This window comes from Syngnathus acus, chromosome 10 (assembly GCF_901709675.1).
Source record: "Syngnathus acus chromosome 10, fSynAcu1.2, whole genome shotgun sequence".
NCBI lineage: Eukaryota > Metazoa > Chordata > Actinopteri > Syngnathiformes > Syngnathidae > Syngnathus > Syngnathus acus.
Window position 1 is genome coordinate 725541 of NC_051095.1, and position 25871 is coordinate 751411.

The window sequence follows — 25871 nt, forward strand, 5'->3', positions numbered from 1 at the left end:
AGCGAGGAGGTCTTGTACGAACGAACCTGGTTCCCCGCCAGGTGTTGTGATCTTCTGGAACTCACCTCGCTCCACACCAGCATGGTCCCAAACACCACTTGCAGTCCGTCAAAGAAGTTGTCTCCGATGAGGATGACGGTGGCGCCCCCCGTGGTCCAACCTTCGCTGGGGCTGATGGCTTTGATGCACGGTGTGGCTGCTTCACAACGCACACACACGATACACACACACATATAAATGTGCAACAGACGCGTAGCCTCAGAGTGGGTGGATTGTTCTTAAGGTACACATGCTAATGTGCTCACAAAAACAAAAATAGAATTTAGGCAACATTTGACGTCCCGTTCAAAAAGGTTTTTGAGTAGCAACTTTTTCACTCATGTTTCTGGGATCGGTCGCAGTAAATCATTACAAATGCCATCAAAACAAAAATAAGCTCACGTTCATTTGAGGGCCATTTTGTAAATTCATCTTTTTGAGCTTGTGTCGTCCAGAAATCTTGCACATTTGCGTTTGCCACCAGGCGTGACGTGACGAGCATGCCATCAGACCGCCTGACAAAAGAGGAAGTGGGGCAGCGGCCATTGTGAGCCTCACATTCATTTGCCGCCTTTTGTCGGGGTGGTAAATAAACCAGATGATGCATCTTGGGGGGGCAGCACAAAGCAAAAAAGAGCAAGTCTGGAGGATTCTTGGGGACAAACACAGCAGCAGATGTTGACGCTTTTTTCAAAAGCACATGAAAGGAGAGCACAGCAGAAGATGAGGACAACGAAGAGCCTTCGGACCTCAAGGACCGCCTCCCCCTCCTCCCTCCCCCGGTAGTATCAAGGCGCTCGCAAAAAGAATCACAATCTGAAGCGGCGGCGGCGACAGATTGGTGTCAAGGAGCGTTTGTTTTGTCCCAGCCAGGTGCAAGCCAAACACGTCGGGGCCATCTGAGCAGGTGAGCGAGCGCTCCTTTCATCAACATCCCCCGCCGAGGTGGGCGACACCCGCCCGTCGCACCCACCAGCGCACTTGAAAGAGGCCAGCCAGGACGTCAGCTGGGAGCACGCCGCCGCCGCCACCGCACGCCACTTTGATGGCTGACTCTGGGAGGGATTCTTTTACTTTGCAACGCGTCCCAGACGGGTGGGAGTTGTCCAGGGGGCCTAAGTGAACGAACGGGGGCTTGTTTTACTCTGATAAGACGGAGGCAAAGTTTTGCTCCGACAACATTTTATTCATCTTCTCCGCCACCGTCTTAGTCGTTTGCTTGGATGTTTCTGTGTTTGAAAAAAGAAAAATCTTCTTTTCACGACCCACTTAAGAGATTGGCACAGCCGTCAGATTTAAAGGTGCAGCGGGGACAAAAAAGTCTCTATCAAAAGCTTCGCCTGTGGCTCCTACAATTACAATGTTTTCCGGACGACAAGTCGCAGTTTTTTTCATAGTTTGGCCAGGGGTGCGACTTATACTCAGGAGCGACTTATGTGTGAAATTATTAACACATTATTATATCAGTTGGATTGTGTTTGTTATGTCTTCATTTGTGATAGCCATGGTATTCTTTTGTTCAGACAAGTTGTAGGGTCTTACCTTGGTAGCTTTTCCTGACAGAAACTGTCAGGTTCAATAAACATGTTATTTATGCTATATTCATTTGAATAACTGTTACGTCACACACGTTTTTACTTCCTTGTTTATGTGTTTATGTAACGTTAGCTAACGTTACGCTAACGTAATGCTAACATAGCATACTGTAGCGTTCAGCCTCTTGTTGCCTATTCTATTTTAAACTGCCTTTCAAGATGACATGTCTGTTCTTGGTGTTGGATTTTATCAACTAAAGTTCTCCCCAAAATGCGATTTATATGTCTTTTTCTTCTTTATTATGCATTTTATGGCTGGTGCGACTTATACTCCGACAACTTATAGTCTAGAAAATACGGTACACATAGCATTAAAAAAAAAGGCTGGTAAAAGTACGAATTAAAATTCCTTACTTAAGCAAAGGTAAAGAAGACATGCTACACCAAAATAAAATTTGACTGTCAGTTCATGACATAAGCCAGAACACGGTCCTACCTTCAGAGGGGTCCAGGCGGCGTGCGCGGCGGCCATGTTTGGAGTTATTGTGGACAAACATGTTGTCGGAGACGGAGAGCACGTGACCGTCCACGTTGACCGTGGTCGACACCACCACCTGCGTGCGCACCAGCGACAAGAGTCCGTCAGCTTTTGAAGCAACATGGTAGCGGTTAGCGATTAGCGGCTGACCTGGAAGCGCCTCATGTCTCTCGGATTTCCTGCGTTTTTTAAACAGTTCTGATTGCATTTGAGGAAGAACTTCAGGAAGAACCTGCAACACAAGAAAAAACACAATAGCTCAGTGAATCACTCACAGGAAACATACATATGTGTTGATATATATTAGTTCCTATCATCCCCAATCGTCACAACGTCAGTGAACGGGTTGTAAATAAAGTAAATTCCCCCAAAAAGAAAGAATAAAATTCATAAATAGTGATTTTACAAGACCTTATCTACGTTGCAACGTCGGTAAATGGTTTTTATATATATATATATATATATATATATATATATATATATATAAAAAACTAAATAGTGATTCTACAAGACCTTATCTACGTCGCAAGATAGAACTCCTAAATAATGATTCCACAAGACCTTATCAATTTTGTCAGTGAACGGGTCGTAAAATAAATCAAATGAAATACATAAAAAAATTCCTAGATAGTGATTCTACAAGACTTTATCTATGTTGTAACACCAGTGAACGGATTGTAAATAAAGTAAAAAAAAGAAACTAAAGACAAAAAATCCAAATAGTAATTTTACAAGACTTGATCTACGCCATACATTGCTCAACATAGTTTAATATTGTGTTCTCACCCCTTTAATCAATACAAAGTAATTAGTGAGCAATGAAAGGAATACACGCAGCCCCCCAGCGCTGCATTACAGAGTGTGTGTTGGCACACACACACTTCAATAAAGAGCTGGAGGAGGGGGGCATGATGTCATGATGCCCACCACACCCGCTGCATTATGGGAAACAATTAGATTGGATTCGGATTACAACATGCGAACACAAACACGCTCACGTATGTGTGGCAGCTGCAGCAGAGTAAAATCAATACTAAAAAATGTGTGGAATATATTTCATTTTTCCACAATGATAACATGTGAGCGTGATGCTAGCTTAGCGTCACAGTGGCTTTAGCGGCGGGCGGCCAAACGGTGACAAACCGTCCGTTGCGCTCAACAACCTCAACAAATCTGCGCCATGCAAAGAAAAGTAGTTTGTACGTTAACACACGCAAAACCAAGGAGGTGTGATTATTACGTGGAGTCAAGTGGCGGCCATGTTAGATAATAATTCCATTGGCTGTGCTGCTAATTAGAATCAAAGTAGAGCGTCGTGGCACACACGCACGTCATGATCATGCTCATACGTGCACGCACGCACCCGCGTGTTTGTTGGCTCAGCTACACGTCATCAATAATTCAGCAGGCAAGATGTGAAAATGACAAGGGGCTCCACTTCCACCAGCGTGGACAATCAAAGTCAATATTTGATGAGACGCTAAAACACAAGTGACCCAGCCCAGCCCAGCCCTCCAAAAAGACGCACACACAGGAATATCGGCGGTGCGCCTTCGCCGCTCTCCACGAGCGCAACCTCAAAGAAATCTCAGATTGGTTCCGTCTGATAGCTTGAGTGGCGCCGCTCTGCAGGTCGCCGCATGCACAACAAGACGTGACGGCGTGTGCGCGCCAGTATCTGGGTGGGTCTATTTCGGCGTGTTATTGCGCGTGCGCGAGTGTTTTTGTGTGCACGTGTATCCCTCACTCACGTCCGTGGGTCAGACTTAAAGTTCTCAACACTTCTCAACATCGGGACAAGAAGTGGAGGCGGGTAAAAATCACAGAATTGATTTCATTAGCCACTGAAGCGCACAAGGATTTTTTTGTGTGTGCTTGTGTGTGACACATTAATATGAGGTGGAAGCCAGAGTTGGATTGTAAAATGGGGGAAAAACATTTCATGGAAAAAAAAAAAAAAAGCCCCATGCAGCCAAGACACACACACACACACACACACACACACACACACACACACACACATACAGAGGTCTGCTGTTGTCATTATTCGTCGGCAGCCGGCCGCAAGTTGAGCGGTTCCAGTAGAAAAATGTTCCCGCTCCTCCCAGAACACCTGCAGCAGCCCCACGAGATGCTGGGAGCTGTAGTGTGCGTTTTTTCCATGTTTTCTTGCAGTGTGCTGGACTGCGCAACAAGTTCAAATGTGCTTTCGCTAAATCAATGTCGAGACTAAGTATGAGATGAAATGCTTGCGTGGACCTCTTGATGACATCGTCGGTGAGCGGATGACAACGGGTGAATGTGTGATGTCATCAGATGAGAGAAGCGCTAACGCTAATGGCGCTAGTTTGTAGCGCAAGGCACTTGTGTAAGATGCAAGATGGCCGCCACTCAACTTTGTGTGGAGCACTTGATGACATCATCGGACGAGCGAATGATGAAGGGTACCCTACAAATGTGTGACGTCATCAGATGAGAGGAGGTCAAACGCTAATAGCGCTAGTTTGTAGCACAGGTGCTCGTAGGCACTTGGGTAGGATTCAAGATGGCCGCCGCTCAACTTCTCTTCCGTGACAACTGCGTAATCAAACTTGACTTCAAATTGCTTGGAGCTACATTCCAAACCGATGACATCGTAAATGAGCTGTTCAGGTGATGACGTGACCGGCACACCACTGTCGATGTCTTCATCATCGTCGTCTTTCTCGTCAGCTTGAAATAGATGCGGTTCAATTCCACGCTCATCCATCGCTCTTCGATCCACTTCCTTCCCTGCAGGCGGCCCGCGCGGACCTCCGCCGACATTTCATCATCGAACGGCGCATTTACATTTACACGCACGCACGCACGCACGCAGTTGATTGGTTCCTGATAAAGAGAAGGAATAATGATGCAAAGATTACACATTAAATGTAATTTACTCTCCTTTGAAGTGGCGTCAACTCAACAACACACAAACGCGTGCACACAGCAAGTTGGCACAAGCGCAAATTTGTGCGAGTTTTTTTGCAGCGTGTGTGTTTTCTCAGCACATTTGAGCTTTTTAACGCTCTCTGCTTCCGTCCATCTGCTTGGCGGCGTGCGATGTCGCATTCGTGTAGTGAGGTGTGTTGCCGTGGCGGCGTGGGGACCGGCGGTCAGCGTCAAGGTTGACGCCGGCCGCCGCCATCTGGCCCGACCTTGGACCGCATGGGAGCCGTTTTGGATCCGCTTCAAGTTGCGGGGCGACGCGACACATCGCCATCATGGCGGCGTGACTTCCTGCATCGGTGGCCCGGCGACCGCTCCTTTCCGAGGTCACGCCTTATGTCACGTGAGCCTCGTTTGCATATTCAACGGCGGCATCAGGGATGCAAATGTATGCCCATTGTCTTCATTTGGAAGCGCTCGCCATATGCGGCGCCGCCTGCTCGAGCGGGTGACAACATGTTAGCACTTTGTTCAACGAGCACACACGCTACGACGCCATCGGTCGCCGGATGGGAGGCGGCTTCCCGTCGCAGTTTTTTTTTGTTTTTTGCTTTCGTCGCCGTTCCGGTCGCGCCGGCGGCGCCGCGGCGTCAGCACACGCACCTGAGCTGAGCGGAGGTGTTACGTGGAGGGGACACCGCCAAAGATGCAGTTCCGACCTCGCACCTGTGACTAATGTTAAAAGGACTGGCGACCAATCCATTCTTTGTTTTGATCTGCACCGTTTGTCCACGTGGCGGCTGAGGGTCATTGCGACAGAGAAGGGATGGAAGACTTGCAAGACACACACACACACACACACACACACACTTGCGTTCTGGCAGATGGGTTGCCGTGGTAACCAAGCAATTGTTACCAAGGCGTTTTCACCGTACCACAGGTGACGACACTCCTGACAAAACAGAAAAAGTGCTGCCAAGGCGTCGGCACGCCAGCGGAGACCGAAAACAACCAACCCCCCCCCCCCCGCTAAGCACACTCACACACACATTGGTGGTGTTAAAATTTGCGTTCCCCCAAATAATTCTCGAATTGGGAGCGTCAAGGCATCTTCTAAAGGTTGGTGCCAAGCATTTGCTGATGTTTCCCTGATGACCACATGACAGGAAGTGAGAGGCGGCTAGCCAGCGGGGGTCTTCGGGGTTCGGGAGGTCTTCCGGGGGGTTGTGAGACGGCAACATCGGAGCACGCAGAGCCGGCCGCAAAGTCCCAGCCTGCACTTCCTGCTGGCCGCTCTTCAAATCAACAGCACATGTTGAGCAACGCTTCGCCCGTCCGTCCGTCCGTCCGTCCTTTGCAATGGCCCCGTCTCCTCAGCGCTCCACAAACACAACTTTTTTTTTTTTTTTTTAAATCTAAACTATTAGAACCCTGGGCAGAACACACACACACACACAGGCTTTGTTGTATGTTTAAAATACGCAAGGACATCACAGCTCCTCATGTCACCAAATAAGTGTTCATATGTGTAAGAGATCAAGTGTGGATGTGTTTACGTGTGTGTGTTTGTGTGAATTTACAGGTGTGTATACAGTATATGTGTGTGATTGTATGTATATGAATGAGTTTGTGCCTGCGCATGTCCATGCGTGTGTGTGTGTGCGCTGACCAAGTGAGTGTTTGGTGACAGGAAGCAGAGACGCCTCACAGGAAGTGCACGTAGGCTGACTTCCACACCTTTTTTGCAGACTCGCTCGCATTAAGTGTGAGCGTGCGTGAGCGTGCGTGCGTGAGCGTGCGTGAGCGTGCGTGAGCGTGCGTGCGTGAGCGTGCGTGCATGAGCGTGCGTGCATGAGCGTGCGTGCGTGAGCGCGCGAGGGTGATGGACAGCCGCAAGGCGCGAGTGTGTTCATTAATGACTGACGACTAAATAACACTTAAGCCTGCGAGCACAGGTGGGGTGGGGGGGGAGTAGGGGGATTGGTCGATGGATCGATGCTAGTGTTCACACGCACACACAGACACGCACCTGCGCTCCCAACTAGGTGGCCCGGAGCCCCCGGCTGCTCTTGATTTGAGCGGACGGTGAACGTCCAGGGGGAGGGGGGGGGCTGGAGTTGGGAAGGGCGGGGGGCAAGGAGGGGCGCGGTGAATGGAGGGGGGGCAGACTGTTCTTTTTTTTTCCCAGAATCCTCCAGTGGCGTTGAGATTAGCCGGTTAAAGGGTGGCGGAGCATCACGCTCTTTGATTGGAGCGTTTGACAGGTGGGATTAGAAGGCGTGATTAGTGAGACGCCGCACGTACACTAAGCTAAAATAGGATAAACCCCCCCCCCCCCCCCCCACACACACACACACACCATCGTGCAGAATCACTATTCCACTTTCTCTTGCACGGCCTCATCATTAAGCACTGGTTCGCTGCACCTGTTAGCCGCTAACATGTTAGCCCGTAAGCACATTAGCCGAAAAGAGCATCATCTGCAGGGCAGGTTTAGCGATGGCTAATCAATTTGCCAGGTAATGACTGGTCAATGCTGACACCAACAAACGGTCGCGGCAGGTTTCAGTCGCAGCCAGGCGTCCTGCGACTTCAGTGATGTCACACTTTGAAGGTCAGTGTGACTTCAGACTGTTTAAGAGGCAGGAAGTGGAGGAGGGAGGGGAGCGGCGGGGGGGGGGGGGGCGCACCCCCAGGCCCACTGGACTCACAAAAGGTGGGGGGGGGGGGTCTTTTGGCAGAGTGGTGTCTTCGCTCGGATGGCGGCGGCGGCCTAAAGCGGACTCTGGGGCGACATTACATACACACACGCGCGCACACACTAGGCCTTAAAAGAACACCTGCTAACCAACACATACTACGCATGACTGTGAGGAAGAGGAGGAGAAGGGGAAAGAAAAAGACGAGAAGAGGAAGAGGAGGAGCTTTGCGGCACAGATGGACGCGGACGAGCCACGCAGGACGCTCGGCGTGCTCATCAAGGAATCTTCATAAAGTCAAACTGCGCCCGCGTGAGCACGCGTGTGCGTGTTGAGAAAAGAAATGTTCGCAATAAAGATTTGGAATATAGCCGCGAAATATTCGGAACGTTTGTTGAATGGTGAGGATCCAGGCGCTTCTTTGTGCGCTAGCTACACTTGATTGGTTACGAGCGTCGGGCATGAACGGACGTCCGCGTCAACGTTGGCTAGCCGGCCGAGCTCATTCCTCACTATCACAAAAACGCCCGGCAACACAAATGGAAAAAAATAAATAAATAACCCTAACCCCCCCTTCAGAAGCGCCCCGTTCTCCTCCCTGAAATTAATTTGTCAAGCTACTGCTGGAATAAGACGTTCACCTTGAAAAGTCCATTTACCATTCCACACACCAAAAAAAAACAATATTCCCGCAAAATACACTTTTTTTTTCAACTACAATAACAACATGACAGCCGCTCACACACACACACACACACACACACACACACACGCACACACACGCACACGCGCACACACACGCATTCAAAATCAACACGGTCAAGGAGCCAAAGAAATCCACACAAAACTGAACAATAAATCCCCAAGAGATCCAAAAAGGTAAGTGAGGAAGCAAACTAGGAACCCCAAAAGCAAATTTAAACAAAGCAGGAATTAAGCAAGTGTGTCACAAACCAAGCAGGGGAGCAAATACAAAAATCAAGCCAACATGTGGAAAGAAAATGAGAAGAAACCATACGCAGGAACCAAACTTGTGGAAAGAACCAAACAGCCAAAATAGTGGCTCGAGGAAACCAAGTATGGAATGAACCATTTCATCAAACCCAAAACAAGGAAACAAGGAAGGAAGGAAGGGAGGGAGTGATAGGGAGGGAGTATGGAAGGAAGGAAGGAAGGAAGGAAGGAAGGAAGGAAGGAAGGAAGGAAGGAAGGAAGGGAGGAAGGAAGGAAGGAAGGAAGGAAGGAAGGAAGGAAGGAAGGAAGGAAGGAAGGAAGGAAGGAAGGAAGGAAGGAAGGAAGGAAGGAAGGAAGGAAGGAAGGAAGGAAGGAAGGAAGGAAGGAAAATTAGGAAGCATACAAGGAAGCAAAAAAACCGTGCGAGAATTCCAAGAAGCAAGAAGGCTTAAGCATAAGGAAGCATAGAAGGAAGGAAGCCAGCAAAAGTGGCTTCAGGAACCCAAATCCAGTATGTCAGGAACCCAACAAGAACTCGAAATTAAATAAGTGGACAAACAAGGAAAGTGCACGCAAGGACCCGTCCAAGGAATCCAACAAAAATCAAATCAAACCAAAGAAACATTTTAAAACAACAACAATAAACGGATGCAATTAAACAAGATAGCAAATAAGGCAACAAACAATTAACGAGAGCAGCAGAAGGAAACCAGCACGAGTGTGTCCCCGACACAAACACGGAACCACGCAAACGCACGTGGAAGACGTCAAAAAAACAAACATAGCGAGCCAATTCGTGCGTGCAACATCATCTTATCAACTTCCTTTTCAATGAGACTTTTCTTTTTCTAAAGCAGCTGTCATCCGTGTGTGTGTGTGCGTGCGTGCACTTGGCTATTAGCTTTTTACTAGCGGCATCCATCCGCCTGGACAATCTCACGACGCCCTTAAATGTAGCATGGCACGATCCTGATGTTGCCGTGCATGGCATGCTAGTCACGTGACCTCCACGTTGGCCGCCATCTGCGTCCGGCGGGCTTGGCCAGTAAAGCGTCGCCTCCCTCCCTCCCTCCCGCCAGATGCCGCCTGCTAGCGCCGCTTTACGGGGGCCGCGACTCGTGCTCTTCCTCTTTGAGCGTTTTGACATCCAAATGTTTGAGCCCACTCGAGCGACAGGTCAACGAGGCTGCTAACAACATGCTAAGCCAACATCCAGACGTGTCCGCCGCCCCCCCCCCCCTCGTCGTCAGCCTTTGTCTTTATATAGAAATCAATACTGTCTTTGTGTCTCTTCCTTCCTCATCATCGTCCTCCCTTATGTCCCGAGCCCCCCCACCCCCACCAACTATCTCATTTGCACCCCACACGCCCCCTGCTCCCCCCACCCCTCACATCATCTGCTCACCGATGCTGCTCTCTGTCTCAGCATGCCTGCCTCACATTTCACACACTTGCGCACGCATGCACGCACACACACACACACGCACACACACACACCTTTAGCAAAAAAAGATTGCGGCCTTATGGAACGCAATCTACGATGAAGACGAGCTCGAAACAAGTTTTGACAGGGAAAAAAAAAAAAGAGTTGCCACAAGTCAATGAGTGTTTGTTTAGATTTTGTGCAACTTTATGAGCGTTGCTGTATCTTGCGTGTTTGCATATCAGTGTGAGCGTGTGGCTATGTGTGTATTTGTGTTTCTCTGCATGTTTGTGTGTCTGCATTATAGTGCTATAGTTATTTGCGAATTTTTGTGTGCGTGCGTGTGTGTGTGTAGCGGTTGGAATGAACAAGGTGCTTAGGGTAAGGGATGTCAGTGAAGGGGCTTTCCCAATTTTCCCATGATCCCCTACTCCTTGGGGCCGTGTGTGTGTGTGTGTGCGTGCGTGCGTGTTTCCAGCTGAGCTCAGCAGTTGTGAAGTCAGCAGGTGGTGATGTAATCGGGACGTTTGCCGCGACCAATTAAGTGTGAGCAGGAAGTCAGCGAGCAGCTGATTCCTAACATGGATGGAAGCCCCGCCCACCCCGCCCAGCCCGAGTTCTGATGAGTCCCAGCGCCTGCTAACGCACGCACACGCGCACACACATATGACAAAGTAAACACAAGTCTAAAACAAGAGCTGACTGTTGACCTGTGACCTTTCTCTCTTGTTCGCTCGCTCAGTTCCTCTGGGAAAATTCACTTATTACAAACACGTGTGTGTGTGTGTGTGTGTGTAAGACTGAGTGAGTGAGTGAGTGAGTGAGTGAGTGAGTGAGTGAGTGAGTGAGTGAGTGAGTGAGTGAGTGAGTGAGTGAGTGAGCGAGTGAGTGAGTGAGTGAGTGAGCGAGCGAGTGAGCGAGTGAGTGAGTGAGAGACCGAGCATTAGTATGTAGAGCTCCAAGCAAGGAGGTGGTTGGGGGTGGGCTTATGTTCCTCCAGAGGCAGGAGGAGACAAAAAGACAAGATGAGTTCAAAGGTTAGCCCTTTATCACTGCGCAGCCACCACTTTCCACCTCAACCTGTGTGTGCGCTTGTGCGTCAGGGGGTGGTGACCTCCATGTAAGGCATGAGCATTAAAGTGGGGGCGGAGCCTTTATGGCTAATGTGTGACACTTGACTTCAATTGATGTTTGCACTGCCACCTCCCGCGCACGGCTAATTGCTCATCTTCAACGCTATGAAAAGCACAGCGCCCACATCCGATTGTCGTGGCGCGGAAGAATTTGACTTGATGTGTGTGTGTGTGTGCATCAGATTGATTTAGTTGACAACATGTAAATGTCTTTACTGTAGCTGCTACAATATCATTTGCATGATGGCTCACTATACACACACGCCATATCCGTGCAGGCATGTGTGTGTGTGCCTAATAAATCCTTCTTCCTTAACAGCCACTAAAATGCAGAGAAACAACCAGTCGCTGTAAATCACCATCACGTGACCTGAATGGTGCTCGTGCGTGTGCATCATCCTTTTGTGTGTCAATGTTACAGGTGAGCGTGTCCATAGCATGAAGGTCCAATTTCTGGACACTCAAAGGGCTTCACATGCTCACGCTTGACAGACGTGAAGCACACAGCCTGATCTGCTCTCTTCTCCTCGCTCGAATTGGGCTCCATTTTGTTTTTTTTCCCCCAGTCTATATAATTCTTATCCGGTTTATTCTTATTTATCCAATGTTGTCCTACCTTCTTCTCATTTTGGGAGGCTGCGTGAAACATGAATCGCAAAATCCGAAAAAGATGCAAGCGCGTTCATGGAACTGTTGCGCTTGAAAATATAGGGAAGGCCGTCCAATCAAATTGTAATGGTTCAGAATGATTCCACTTTCTTATGGTAGCTTCCTTCAATCATAGTGCACCTCATCGTTATTGAGTGACTCGTCCGATTTCAACGCGTTGGCATAAATACATACATAAATAATAAATTAAAAATTGAAATGGAACTCTAAAAATAAATGAATAAAAAAGAAACAAATAAATAAATACATTTTTAAAAAAATGAAAAAGAAAATTGACACAAAAGTCCTCCTCACCACTAGCTAACAATCAAAGTGAAATTCATCACATGAAAACGTGAAACCTGTTTTTGTGTTGTGGCAGTAATAGCCTTTTGCGGGATATTTCATTATTGTTCATATCACACAGTACCTTTAAAAAAAAAAAAAAAAAAAAAAGAGAAAATAAAATAGGAAGACCAACATTCAAAAAGTGTCTGATTCAAAAAGTGCAACCTGAGCGACAATCAAGTGTCAAATGGAAAAAGCCACAGAGAGTGTGTGTGTGTGTGTGTGTGTGCGCGCGTGTGGCCACTCTCCAGGACCTCGCTAACGAGCCAACGCGGACCCGCCGACCTCCTGTGAGGTCATCGACTCCCACCTGCGCGTCCAATCGCGGGCGCCGCCACCAGCTCCAAGGACGACTGATCGGCGGCAAGGAAATCTTTGCGACCTTGCTCCCGTTCAGTTTTTTTTTTTTTTCGTAATCGCAGCTCACGACGCCGACCCACAGTCATGCCTCGTTCCAAATTTAATACACGTGTGACGAGCCCAAACTAGCGACACGATGATGACATCATCAAACACTCTTGGATTCCCGTTTGAAGGAAGGCGCACGCACGCACATCAAGCAAGCGAGTCAGCCCTACCTGTCGATGATGACGGGGTCAGAAGGCGTCTCGTTTCGATTCCCACAGCTCTTTTTGTCACAGCATCGGCTGGGGAGGAAAGACACGCGTACGTTAAATGGAAATGGACAACAAAACAAAAGCGCACACACACATTCATGTAAAATATATATATATGCACAAACAAACCAAATTTGTGATGCTAATAATACTTGGCATATTTGATAATATGACAAAATTGTTTAAAAACTGGTTTCCGATGAAATATTTGAAGATGATAGTTTTTAATATTCGGATTATTATGGTATGTCTACTTTCAACATTGTGGCACGCAAACGTGAGCAACATCTGGACCGCGCCCAGAAATCCGTCGCCGCCGTGCCACAGGACAGACGCCAAGCCGAGTGCCCGCGCCAACCCAAGCAAGTGTGCCAATAACACACACACACGTGCGCGTTATGTGTGTGTGCGCTGCAATCGAGACTGCAACTTTGACGTTTTCCGTTTCTGGTTCAAGATCTGCAGTTTGGGTAAGCGGCACACTTTTGGAATGTTCCACAAATATGAAATATATTTGTTCTTTTTTTTTCCCAACGTCAAAATGTCCCAAGAGAAGTTTCACAATCTTCCAATCTATCGGATCTCTCTGCTATTGCCCCAAATGCTTTTTTTCTTTTTTATGACTCGCAACACACCGCACGTCAGTCAATCATTATATAGCGCCTCCCCTGGGGAAAAACGACAAAGCATCTCGGGCTAATTGTTGCCGAGTAATGCGGAAGGAGCTTCACGCTGTCCTCAAAGGCATCATGAAACATTCATGTGGTCAAAATTGCACCTCGCCGATTTGTGTGGGCCGCCACTCCACAAAGTTCCAGGAGACCAATTACGACGGGCACCCGCGGGTGCCGCTCAAGTGTCATCAACACGCCGGACCCCGGGAGCCCTGCCAGCCCCCCCCCTCGGGGACACCCCTCGGCTCCCCGTCGAGTCTCCCTCGTCTTCCAAAGAGCAAAACAAACCCTGGCGTGCCGTCCACCGCCTTTGCTAATGACGCTTCCCCTCGGGCTGCTAGCACGCTAATGAGTGACGCCAGCGCGCGCGCGTGCGCGTGTGTGTGTGTGCTTGGCACGGGCTTTGGCTGTGAAGGTCATCCACATTTCAAAACGTCCTCTTCTAACCATGCCTGTCTACGAAAAGACCTAAACTTGATCTAGCATGCTACTTAAACATTTTGTCACACACACACACACACTTGCAAAGCCTCTTCACGACCACCAGGACTCGGCCAGGTGTGGGCACGCTGCAGTGTGTGTTTGGGGTGAACCAGGTCGCTCAGAGGTTCAGCCTGCAGCTGGCACGGCAGCCAGAGGTCAGAGGTCAAAGTTAGCATCTGACTCTCCTGCACTAGTGTTGAGCTTTGTAGCATCTGTTGCCGTGGTGACATACTCACTTTGCACGCAACATCGCAACTAGGAGTTGCACACGTGTGTGTGTGTGTGTGTGTGTGTGCGTGCAATTCTCGTGCTGAAGCAGTAAATGAGCATTAACGAGTCGGAGGAAACGTGTTGATTGGTGCGTCAACAACAAAAAGACAGACGACAGCTGCTGTTTGTCACTCACACACACACACACTCATGGACACACACACACACACACACGCACGCACACGCAGACAGACAGAGCGAGCATGAAGAAAGGTGGTACCTGCACATGATCTCGTGCGTGAGCAGAACACGACACATTTCCGGGTTCTTGTCTTGTCCCTCATACAAAATGGCCTGAAAATAAAGACAGGAAGAAAGAAAAGTTGTGAAAAGCTCTAAAAGCTTGAGCACTTTTAAAATAAGGACATTTCTGGGGACACATAATACCACATTTCCACATCTTGGTATCAAATGAATGAATCTATTTTGATAAGCTCTTAACTAAATTTGACCGTCTCAATATCAAACCGGTGTCCAATTTGTGTGGTCCGCCATGATTGATTATTTTTGAGCTTTTTTCAAAATGTGACATTTGCAAAAAATCCACTTTTTCCTTGGCAAATAGTGATTGACAGTTTGGCTGATTTTTTTTTTTTTTTTTTTTGGACAGATCTGACAAACCAAACTATTTCCTGCAAAATCATCATTGATGTGTTTCTGCATTTTTTTTCATTATCATTCTAAAATATTGTACTAATTTTCAATGTCATTAAAATCATTGATTACATATATGTATATATTTTAATATATACAAAATATATATAAAATACTGTGTACAGTATTTATATCATTAGTATGTACACTCAAGTACACACACATGCTCACACACAGCGAGAGGTTGTTTAACAGCTAGTCAATGAAGCGTATTCACTTGGGGGGTGGGGGGTTCTGAGGGGCTTTCATCGATTGGTGCTGGCGACTCCAGCCGACCCGTCTGTCAGCATCGGGAGCGGGTGTGTGCGCATGTGTGTGCGTGCGTGCGTGTCTCCAGCGTGTGTCTCCAGCGTGTCGCGCGGTGCCGCATGAAGATTATTGATCCGCTCCACGGCGGCCGCTGTGTCGCCCACTTCAACAATCGATGGCTGACATGCCGACAGCACCGTCGGTCGGTGTGTGTGTGCGTGCGTGTGTGTCAGTGAGTAGCTCCCAAGTTTATGAGCACAATAAAAATGAGTCAGGCAGGTTATGATGATTGCTTAATGAGGAGCCGATGATAAATAATCATGTCGCCTTTCCAAGCTAGGTATCGAGACTCGCGAAAACCGCTGATACCGACCGCTGGAACTTCAAGTAAAGAAATCTGACATGGAGTTTGGTGTTGGAATCCGCCAAGTGAAATTCTCTTTTTGTGTCAGTTTGACCTTCAACCCTGAGCGGGAGGGAGGGACAAATCAGCCACTTTTAAAAAGGTGTTTTAAGAAGTTGAAAATGCGGCTCGCCGCTCACCTGTTTGGTCATGGAGTCGATGAGGCGCACGTAGAGGTCTTGTTCCGTCCTGATGCCTGCAGCAAACACACAGACACACACACACACACACACACACACCTCATTTTTATACTTCCATGCGTTCATTTTCCATTTTTGAATGAAATGTATGAAACGGCGTGCTGTGGGAATTTCACTTGATTGCTCCAAATATGAAAAGGCAGCCTTGCTACTCAATATTTTTGCGCTTCCTTCCACTCGACGACTGACGGTCGTGAGATAAGTTCAGCACGTTACGTTCATCTCTTCATTTTCATCAAACGCTAAAATGGGAACTTTATCACGTTACAAAGTGTGTGAGCCTGCGTGTGTTGACGTGCTCACCATTGCTGTAGAGAAGTTGTAACCTGTAATGAATCCCGTTGTTGGTTTTCTCACCGTTGTACTCCTGCACACAATAACAACACAATGTCAGCAAACACACAATGCAATGCACACAGTTTCAAGACAACACAAGAAGAAAGCAACAAGCAGAAAAGGGCAAAGCGCACGCACCTTGTCTTTCTCGACAAAGTCGAGGTAGGACGTCCTTTCGATCTCGACGGGCTGCCCTTGGCGGTCGTAGAGCGCCAGGACGAAATGGAAGAAGTTGGACTTCCTCAGGTTGGACGGCGGCTGCTTCTCAAAATGCGCACGGGCCAGACCCACGCCGCTAACACACACACACACACACAAATCAAAACAATGGTCAAAAATACATTGCCGTGATGTGCAAAATTCCCATTCCATCAAGACTGGCAGATTTCTTTTCCAATATTAAAAAAAAACCTCTAAATATTAAATAATATAACTCATTAATAATATGCAAAATATTAAATATGATATAGAATATTATATATAATATTTATTTTCTTCCCCATTTTCTGTAGAAATCCAATGTAGGAATGGGAGATTGCAGACACCAGCGGGCAATACTCAATACATGGATTAAGTCCTCCTCAGCAGTAGGTGGCGCTATATTGTGGTCGTTGGACATTTTCTGGATGAAAAGTACAAACGCTAGCAGTACTCTGCATCCAATACTCATCTGGGAATGACGTCTGGATGAACAGAATTATTTTTCTCATTTTCTAACACCAAACGCATAAATGTTAGCATACATGAGCCTCGTTTTGGTTTGACACAGCCAAACTTTTTTTCAAGCCGGTAACATCCAAACTGGAAATTTAAAAGCGTCATAAATATGGATTTAAGAGATTCAAAAGTGAAACGAAACACCAAAATCGTGACTCGTTCATGGGCACCAAAAAAATGGATTCAAACACAATAAAAGCAATTAAAACAAATGTTTGAACACAACAAATGATTTGTAACAACAAAATAATAGAGAATACGTTGAAACGGGAGGAAAAACATTTTCAACAAAAAATAAAATCAAACACACTAAATGCTCCAAAATATGCGCACACACTCAAACTGAGGCCAACAATCAATTGAAACAAAGATGACAATTTCATTCAGTCTCCATGTCAAATGTCTTGTTAAACACACACACACACACACACACACACACAGGAGTGCAACGAAAGGTGTGTGGTGGTCCAAAGAGTAATTAGTGGTTAATTGCAGCATGACCGGGGCCACTCTAGTGAGGGGCGTGTCCTAATTAGAAATGACACGCTCTATTAACACACACACACACACACACACACACACACACACACACACACACACACACACACACACACACACACACACACACACACACACACACACACACACACACACACACACACACACACACACACACACACACACACACACACACACACACACACACACACACACACACACACACACACACACACACACACACACTCCCTGATAACACTGCCATTACCGGGCCAAAGCGGACCACCACCACCATGCTCAAACATCTTGGTGGAACACACACACACAAAAACACACAAAAACACACACACACACACACAAAAACACACACACAAAAACACACACACACACACACACGAAGAAGACTTTGCTTTGAAAGCAAGCGTGCGCACTTGCGCCAAAAGCCTGATTGTGAGTGCGTGTGTGTATGTATGTTTGTATGTGTGTGTACGCTGTCCCATGAATAAAAGTTGAAAAGATGAACATTATTGCAAGCACATGGTCAATTTGAATTGGGGATTTCTTTCACGATTGCGTCGATTGTTTCTCCTGACTTGGAGTGGCTTGATGATTCTTTTTTTGAGACGATGATTCTTCCGATCATAATCAAATGAAACATTAGAAATGGATTTGTACCTGCCATATCAGTTATCAGTGTGGTCAGATAATTACAAAATATTTACTTATATATAATGATTATATTATAAAATCAATGTGTTATTTATACACCCAATTACATGCATGCGTGTGTGTGTGTGTGTCTGTGTGCGCGTGTGACATTTAATGGCATTTATTGTTACTATTATTATGAAATGTGTTGTCATGAATTATTCATAATTAAAGCGCTTTTATTTGGGACTGAGAGCGTGCTCTCGCACGTGCGCTCGCACACGCACACTAAATTTAAATATGTACATAAATTTATAATATACATGTAGCAAATAATTTGTCATACATAAATACAGGCGTGGCAATATACATACATAAATATATATAATATACGATTCATAATGTACAAAAAAAATAATTTGTGTATCTATTTCTATCAATTGATATAAATGATACACGTGTATGCACATAAAACCGCAACGATGACATTTGCTGGCTTTGACACTTCATTCCAAAAATTCAAAAGTTTCTTCTAATGGACAAAAAGTATTGAATAAAATGCATTTTGCTTATTGAAACGATGAAATCGATTCATTGGACGAAATATGAACGAGGCGAATTTGACGGTTTTCATGCCACGATTTTACCATCCTGCCATTTCTCATTTTTCAGGGTGATTCTTTTCAATTCCACAGACAAGATCAAAACTTTTTTTTCCCCCCCCCCCCCCGAGGCAACCTATAGATCAGGTTAAATGATTTGAGGTATCGAATAACAATTTGATTTGTTTGTCCGCCAACCGAATCCAAAATTCATCGGAGACTTTTTGTTGTTGTCATTTTGTCACTTGTCATCTCAAGCAAGCGACAAGTGAACCAAAAGAGCAATGAAAATGGGCTTTTGGCCTCTTTCGGAGCTCAATTCGCCAATCCCAAACGGAACAAAAGTCGCACGCTGACCTCTGCGCGGCCGTGTTGGCGTCGAGGATCCCGGCGCCGGCCATCCAGGACCTCACGGGGGTCATGCCGGTGGGGAGCGGCTCCTCCTTCATGGTGAGACCACCCCGCGGGAGGCCGTCCTGGATGGAGAACATCGCCGCCGACCCGCACCAGGAAGACCCGGAGTAATCCGTCACGCACCTGGATGACGACGGCGAGGGACGGGGGAGGGACGCTGGCCGTCGGGGTGGGGCGGGCGGGCGCACCAAAGGGACCTTCTCAGAAACCAGGGAGTCCCGATCCACGCCAGAGTCCGGAAGGTGCGATCCCTCCGGAGCGATGATGGAGATCTTTGAGAGCTTCAACGCTCCACGCCGCCAACTTGGAGGAGGAGGAGGAGGAGGGCAGCGGGAGCCGAGCAGCGGGGCATCCCCGAGGGGGTGCGAGCGTTGCGGTGCGGTGCCGTGCGGGGGGAGCTTGGATGAAGGCGACCGGCGGCCACGGGAAAAGTCCAAAGACAGAAACAAGCTTTGATAGAACAAGACTCGCCTTCAAAAGGAGGTCCGCGACGCCACCGAGAGGAGGAGTGATGGGGAGGGGGGGGCTGGCTAAGGCGAGGGGGTGGGGGGGCCGAGGCGGATTGGCGCTAACAACCCCCACCCCCCCGGCCCCGTCTCCGACGCATCCCGGGGGAAGAGCTCCTTCCTCCTCTTCTTCCTCGTTCTCCGGGACGGACGCTCGGATCTCCCGCGGGACCCGAGGGGGCGTGCGCTCCTCTCCGTATACGGTGGCCTCATTTGAATACCAGTGCCGTCCCCGCTTCCCATTGGACGTCGCGGCCCGCTCGGCGCTCCCCGTGGCCGTGCACGCTGCAAAAAATGCCGCGCAAGTTGGCAGGCTCACGCAAATTGGACGGCAAGTGGAATCTGTTTTGAGCGGAGGAGATCGGAATGAGGGGGGACAGGAAATGAAATTGACTGAGCAGACCTCTGGCATGGGCGTTTGGGCGCTTGGATTGTTTGAAGGCTCGCGCAGGGCTCGCCTCTGATTGGCTGTCCGCGGCTGCCACATCACAGCCCCGGCCGGCTGCGTTTGCCCACGCTGCAAAAAATGTCACGCTGAGAGCAGAGCGCTTCGAATCCCGACAGTAAAAATGTCAAATGGTTTGTCCTTCAAGTTGACGATGAACTCGACTTTGTCAATCTTTCTCCTCAGAAAGGGACAGGACGTGCACTTTGTGGGCAGGAAGTGGAAGAAGCTGAGATCCAAATGGAGCCCATTTGTACAACTGATCGGGTTTTGGAACGTTTGGTGTTGGGCAGATGAAAAAGCAGCAGAATGAGTTGGATGAAACGGAGCGCGTGGCGCATTAATATAAACAATGATCTTTTTTTTTTCCCCCCACTGCGTTATGACTTCTTTTTTTTTTTTTCCTCCTCATAATGATGTCCTCACACATGTACACTGTCGCATGTTGAAGATAAAAAGTCACATTTAACATCAAGAAACATTAATCGTACAGATTTATGTTTTTTCTCTCGGCTAAAGCTTCCAAACGTTTTTGTTGTCCTTTTTTTTTTTCCTGACAGGTTCCTTCCATAAAGAAAGCACAACAGCAACAAAAGACTCATTTGGAGCAAGTTTTTGTTTGGCGCGAGCGATTGAGAGATGAAAAAAGGAAGACTGCACCATCTTGTGGTTCGACCAAGAACTACAAAGAAATGGCTCCACATAGGACGCCTGGGCACGAAATTTAAAAATAAAAACAGGTCCTGTTTTTATTTGTATGTTTTTAGTCAAAACATTGAAAAACAAAATATTTATTAAAATAATTTAAAATAGTTAAATATTGATTTCAACTATTTACATATTTATAAGAGTGAGGATATTACGGACGCAAACTCTTCCAATGAGTGAGTGACATCATCGATGAGGTCAAAGCGTTAGGACTGTCCCTTCTTGACTTGATTATCCTGCGCTTCTCAACTATTCTTTCAAATTCCCTCTTTTTGTGACTATATCAGAAATAAGCCGTTATTGCTAGCAAGTGGCACGATTGTTGATGATGTCAAAGTTGCATGGACTGGAAATGAGCTTGCTGCAAGACGGACGGCATGAATTTATGCAAGATGACATGAAATGACACACAAAGGCGGCTTCAGTCACGACAGGCTGGGGAGGGTTGAATGAATGAATGAATGAATGAAAAATGGGACTTGTGGAGGGGGGGGGGGGGGGGAGTCGCAGCTGCACTGGGAGCCGCTGGGACCAGTACCGCCAGCGCCAGCGGCACCAGCAGCACCGTCAGACGCCACACCATGAAAAGGTGAAAGGTACGTTTATTTTTGCTTGATGGTCGGTCACATGTTCTAAAAATGTCAGGAAAAGCCTGCTGGAACATATCAACTTTATTAAATCGGACGCACTTTGAACTGCTGATTTCCACCGATATGAGAATTTAATTCTCAGCACCGATGTAACATTTGTTGTTTTTTCATTCCCCTCTCAAAAAGATGTATTTGTTTTTTAGTTGCGCTACGGTTAAAGTCTCTTAGTCATCTTACAACTCTGAACCGACAAGTCATGAACGATTATAGTTTGAAATCACCATACCGGGCGGGTCACGCTAACTTTTCAAGCCAGTCATCATCCGACTCAACTCTCACTTGTGTCCCGCCCGCCACATTCTTGTCCACACCCACCTTTCACGCACACGCCGTCACGCAACCCGATGAACTTTGTCAACGTGTCTTTTGTTCTGTAAGGTTCAACAAGACAAAGTCGGTTTGTGCAGGCAGGCACGCACGCACACACACACACGTGTATAGACTGGCACACACACACACAGAGGCACGCACATACAGAGAGAAACACAAATACTGTACACTTGGAAACAAATTCACAAACACACACAAAACAACACATATTTACTGACATAGACAAAGATAAAAAACACTGCACAAAAACAGACGAACACACACAAAAATACTCAAAATATTTATTCATCGCTCATTTTATTTATATTGTTATTTTTTGTGTATTATTTATTGTTTGTGCCTTCTTGTTTTTATTTTGTGTCGTCTACTTGTATGTCTCGTCACCGTGGGATAGAGGAAACGGAATTTCGGTTTCTTTGTGTGTCTCGACATATGAAGGGATTGACAATAAAGCTGACTTTGACTTTGAAATATGAAAGACATTATACATGTAATGCACACAAAATCAAATATACACACAGCAGCTCATATACACGCACAAACATAAAGTCACGGAAAAAGCGCAAACATATCGCAAGTAGGCACGCACACGAAAATTTACATTCGGGATGGAGGGGGCAACCGTTTATATCAGGGGTGTCAAAGTCATTTTTTTGGCGGGCCACATTGTAGTCATAACTTCTTTCGGAGGGCCATTACGACTGTCAACCCAAATCAATGTATGAGCACCTCATATTATATACGGTAAAAGCTACAAAACAAACGGACAAATAACTCCTTTTCAAATCAGACGAGTAAGAACAGGTCAAATAATTAAAATTTAAAAAAAAAGATACTATTGAAAGTGAAGACAATTTGCAATTCTAGTCATGACACACGAATTTGATGCACAATTTGTCTTGGCGGGCCACATCAAATGATGTGGCGGGCCGTATCAGGCCCCCGGCCGGGCCTTGACTTTGACATCGGTGGCACCGCACATTTCCTCAACACGTATGATAAAAATAACATTTGTGGGTTGTTGTTGGGCAATATTTGTATATATTTTAAGTTTCCAATGTATGTAGAACAGAAACAATGCTCAACTACACAAATCAAAAGCACCTGCCACCATTGGTAAAAAAAAAAAAAAAAAAAAAAAAAAAAAAAAATCAAGCTAGCGCAAAGCGCCAAACCAACATTGAGGGAAAGAACTCATTTTCACAAAATTCAATTTGGTCAAACATTTCACTTGTATATCTTCCTGTACATCCAATGAAGAAGTCGGCTGGCTGGCTGACTCACCTGTGTGTGCCCGACGTGGCTCGTCCAATTAAGCCGCCACACGTGATTGTAAAACGCTTAAGCCTTGAATTGTTCCCGTTTAAAACTCCGTGCGGTAGCCATGACACACACTTCTTCACGAGTTCAGCTTCAATGTTTGAAGGCGGTGCTAAGCGATGCCTGCCACCTTGTGGTTAAAACCGGTACGACATACGTCCAAACTTCAGCAACAAGAAATGCTTGTTTGTTCACAAATAAATTCAGCGCCACTCGAAGGATGGCCGAAGGCCGCCGCCAGGTTCCCATCTCTGATGCACAGAGACACTTCAAATAAAAAAATTAAAACAATTTGGGTTAAAAATTTGGACTGACCCAACCTTAATGGACTCAACTTCCTGGGTGGGTCCAATTCTCAACCCAAATTGTTTCATTTTTTTATTTCAATCGTGCATTTCAAGGGTGTAGGAGACATCAGCGCATGTTGTCACGCCACCTCCTCCCATACTCAGATGATAAGCCACTCCCACACGGTGCCGCTGCTGAGCCCGGCGGCCGAGGGCTCGGGCGAAGGGCAGCGCCGCTGCCGCGTTTTTTCCAAAGACGGGCGCAGCAACGTGCTGATCGAGCACGTGAGAGGACGCCGGGCGCTCTACCTGCGCGACCTCTGGACGACCTTCCTGGACATGCAGTGGCGCTACAAGTTCTTCTTGTTCTGCGCCACATTCGCCGGCACCTGGTTTCTTTTTGGCTTGCTGTGGTATCTGGTGGCCGCCGTGCACGGCGACTTGCCAGGTGAGTGGAACGCTTAGCGGCTGGCGTAACGCACAAAAATGAAAAAACCTTCTCCCTTCAGACTCCGGCTGGGCCTCCAACCACACGCCGTGCGTGACGGAGGTGCGTACGCTGACGGGCGCCTTCCTCTTCTCGCTGGAGTCGCAGACCACCATCGGTTACGGCTCACGCGTCATCACGGAGGAGTGTCCGGCCGCCATCGTGCTGCTCATCTTCCAGCTGGTGGTCACCATGGTGATGGAGATCTTCATCACCGGCACTTTCCTGGCCAAGGTGAGCCCTGAGCGGCGGCCGGCCGGCCACCGGCGCCCTCGTCACCCGTTTCCTGTGCCGGCAGGTGGCGCGGCCCAAGAAGCGCGGCGAGACGGTCAAGTTCAGCCAGCACGCCGTGGTGTCCACGCACGAAGGGTGGCCGTGTCTGATGGTGCGTGTGGCCAACATGCGCAAGAGCTTGCTGCTGGGCTGTCAGGTACCGTCGAGCCTTGCGAACGCGCCATTCCATTACGGCGCGCTAACTCGCGGTCGCTAGTCCAACCGACGCGTAGCAATAACATCTCGGCCGTGTTGCCGTTCAGGTGACGGGGAAGCTGCTGCAGACGTCGCTGAGCGAGGAGGGCGAGGCCCTGCATTTGGACCAGCGCAACGTTTCCTTCCAGGTGGACACGTCCAGCGACAGCCCCTTCCTCATCATCCCGTTGACCTTCTACCACGTCATCGACGACAGCAGCCCCTTGCGAGGCTGGGCCGCCAAAGGTAGGCCCGCCACGAGCAGGTGACCCAATGCAGGATGAGCATGTCGCCAGTTTGAAAGCCATCAAGCCCCTCCTCCCGTTTGCACTAGGTGGAGGTTGGGCGGCCGACTTTGAGCTGCTGGTCATCATGAGCGCCACGGTGGAGCCGACGTCGGCCACCTGCCAGGTGCGCACGTCGTACCTCCCCGACGAGATCCTCTGGGGCTACGAATTCCCGCCCGTCATGTCGCTGTCCACCTCGGGGGGCTACGTGGCCGACTTCACTTTCTTCGACAAGGTCGCCAAAGCCAAAACCCCGCCGCCGGGCAAGGGAGGGACGGACCTGGGGAAAAAGAGACCGGAAGAAGACTACAGGGGAGGAGGGCGGGGCCGAGCGAGGCGGAGCCAAGACAGTGGCGCGCTAAGCATGCGGATCAGTAACGTTTGACTCGGGCACAGGAAGCGGCATCATGGACTCCCTCCCACCTGGTTTTGCTTGAACCACTAACAAGACACTAAAGTCATTTTCGGAAACTACATTACTTTCAACATTAACATTTTACATCCTCAACGTAATAAAGTCTAAATGTCTCGTTTGAGACGCGTGTCCTCCTCAACAATTGCCTTTCCGTATCTGACGAGCGTCTGTGTTTCTCTGGCCATCTTCTTATTTGTCTCTCTTATCTGTTTACCTCTATCAAGCTGTCTTCTGGCAGCTAGCTAACCAGCTAGCTAGCTAGCTAGCTAGCAAGCGAACTATCTAGCGAACAGCTAGTGAACCAGGCAGCTAGCTTGCCAGCTAGCTAACAGCTGGTTAGCCAACTAACCAGCTAGCCAGCTAGAGACTATGGGTCTGTCTGTGGGTGGATCTGTCTCCTGCCAGCTAGCTAACCAGCTAGTGAGCGAACAGCTAGCTAACCAGCTAGCTAGCTAGACACTACACGTCTGTCTGTGGATCTGTCTCTAGCAGTCTGTCTGTCTTGTCTGTCTGTATTTATCATGTATCTAGCTAGCGAGTTTGCGACCCAATCCGATTGACCCAATGTTGGTTGATATCCGTGTCCAGGATCTGGAGCTGTCTGGCTAGCAGCTGTCGATCAATCTTGCTATCCATCCATCTGTCACACTTTCTTCCTAGCAGTCCATCTTACGTACAACTAAAGACTTTCACAGTCCCAGACACACAACTGAAAGTCGGAAGGGAGTTTTTGTTTTATTGGGGTCACAGAGCGCTCCCGTTATCTTGAATGTTGAATCTAAATCAGTAATCTCTTTTTTTTTTTTTACATCAATCGTTTCTTAGTCTTGGCCCCAGGATAAAAACTTGTTTGCTCATCAAATCTGTCAGTCTCTGTGGTGACATGAGACAAAAGATAAACTCTAACCAACTAGAACAGGAAACTTAACCAGATCCGGTGTTTCTTTCTGCATCTTCCTCTCGTTTTTCTTCTTTT

General features: G+C 47.7%; 2 protein-coding genes across 9 annotated transcripts in view; one reads left to right on the forward strand and one right to left on the reverse strand.

Annotated features, from left to right (window-relative positions):
- The window catches only part of LOC119128382 (transcription factor COE3-like), a 34294-nt gene extending 11280 nt beyond the window's left edge, over positions 1–23014 (reverse strand). For 2 of the 6 annotated variants that reach the window (XM_037260742.1, XM_037260740.1), the window contains exons 1-9: positions 18936–19541; positions 16252–16408; positions 16081–16144; positions 15718–15773; positions 14492–14565; positions 12806–12874; positions 2263–2344; positions 2071–2188; positions 66–196 (exon numbers count right to left, since the gene is read on the reverse strand). In XM_037260742.1, the coding sequence (XP_037116637.1) occupies positions 66–196; positions 2071–2188; positions 2263–2344; positions 12806–12874; positions 14492–14565; positions 15718–15773; positions 16081–16144; positions 16252–16408; positions 18936–19069 (885 nt within the window). In that variant the 5' untranslated portion in view covers positions 19070–19541. Of the gene's footprint in view, positions 1–65; positions 200–2070; positions 2189–2262; positions 2345–12805; positions 12875–14491; positions 14566–15717; positions 15774–16080; positions 16145–16251; positions 16409–18935; positions 19542–22915 lie in introns of those variants that run through there. The other 4 variants (XM_037260741.1, XM_037260739.1, XM_037260744.1 and 1 more) reach the window with 3 other exon arrangements.
- LOC119128395 (ATP-sensitive inward rectifier potassium channel 10-like) lies at positions 20832–25016 on the forward strand. 3 transcript variants are annotated; one of them, XM_037260765.1, is made up of 6 exons: positions 20832–21240; positions 23404–23686; positions 23748–23959; positions 24024–24155; positions 24262–24439; positions 24528–25016. In XM_037260765.1, the coding sequence occupies exons 1-6, from the start codon at positions 21124–21126 to the stop codon at positions 24863–24865; spliced, it is 1260 nt and encodes a 419-aa protein (XP_037116660.1). In that variant the 5' UTR covers positions 20832–21123; the 3' UTR covers positions 24866–25016. The 3 variants fall into 3 exon arrangements, with proteins under 3 accessions (XP_037116660.1, XP_037116662.1, XP_037116661.1); XM_037260767.1 differs by having other exon boundaries at positions 21134–21247; positions 23353–23686; XM_037260766.1 differs by having other exon boundaries at positions 21136–21247.
- The last annotated feature ends 855 nt before the right edge of the window (positions 25017–25871 follow it).

Coding starts and splice junctions, on each gene's coding strand:
- LOC119128395 (XM_037260765.1), top strand. CDS start 21,124: ATGGGACTTGTGGAGGGGGGGGGGGGGGGGAGTCGCAGCTGCACTGGG. Junction 21,241..23,403: donor AGACGCCACACCATGAAAAG/GTGAAAGGTACG, acceptor TCCCATACTCAG/ATGATAAGCCACTCCCACAC. Junction 24,440..24,527: donor GCGAGGCTGGGCCGCCAAAG/GTAGGCCCGCCA, acceptor CGTTTGCACTAG/GTGGAGGTTGGGCGGCCGAC.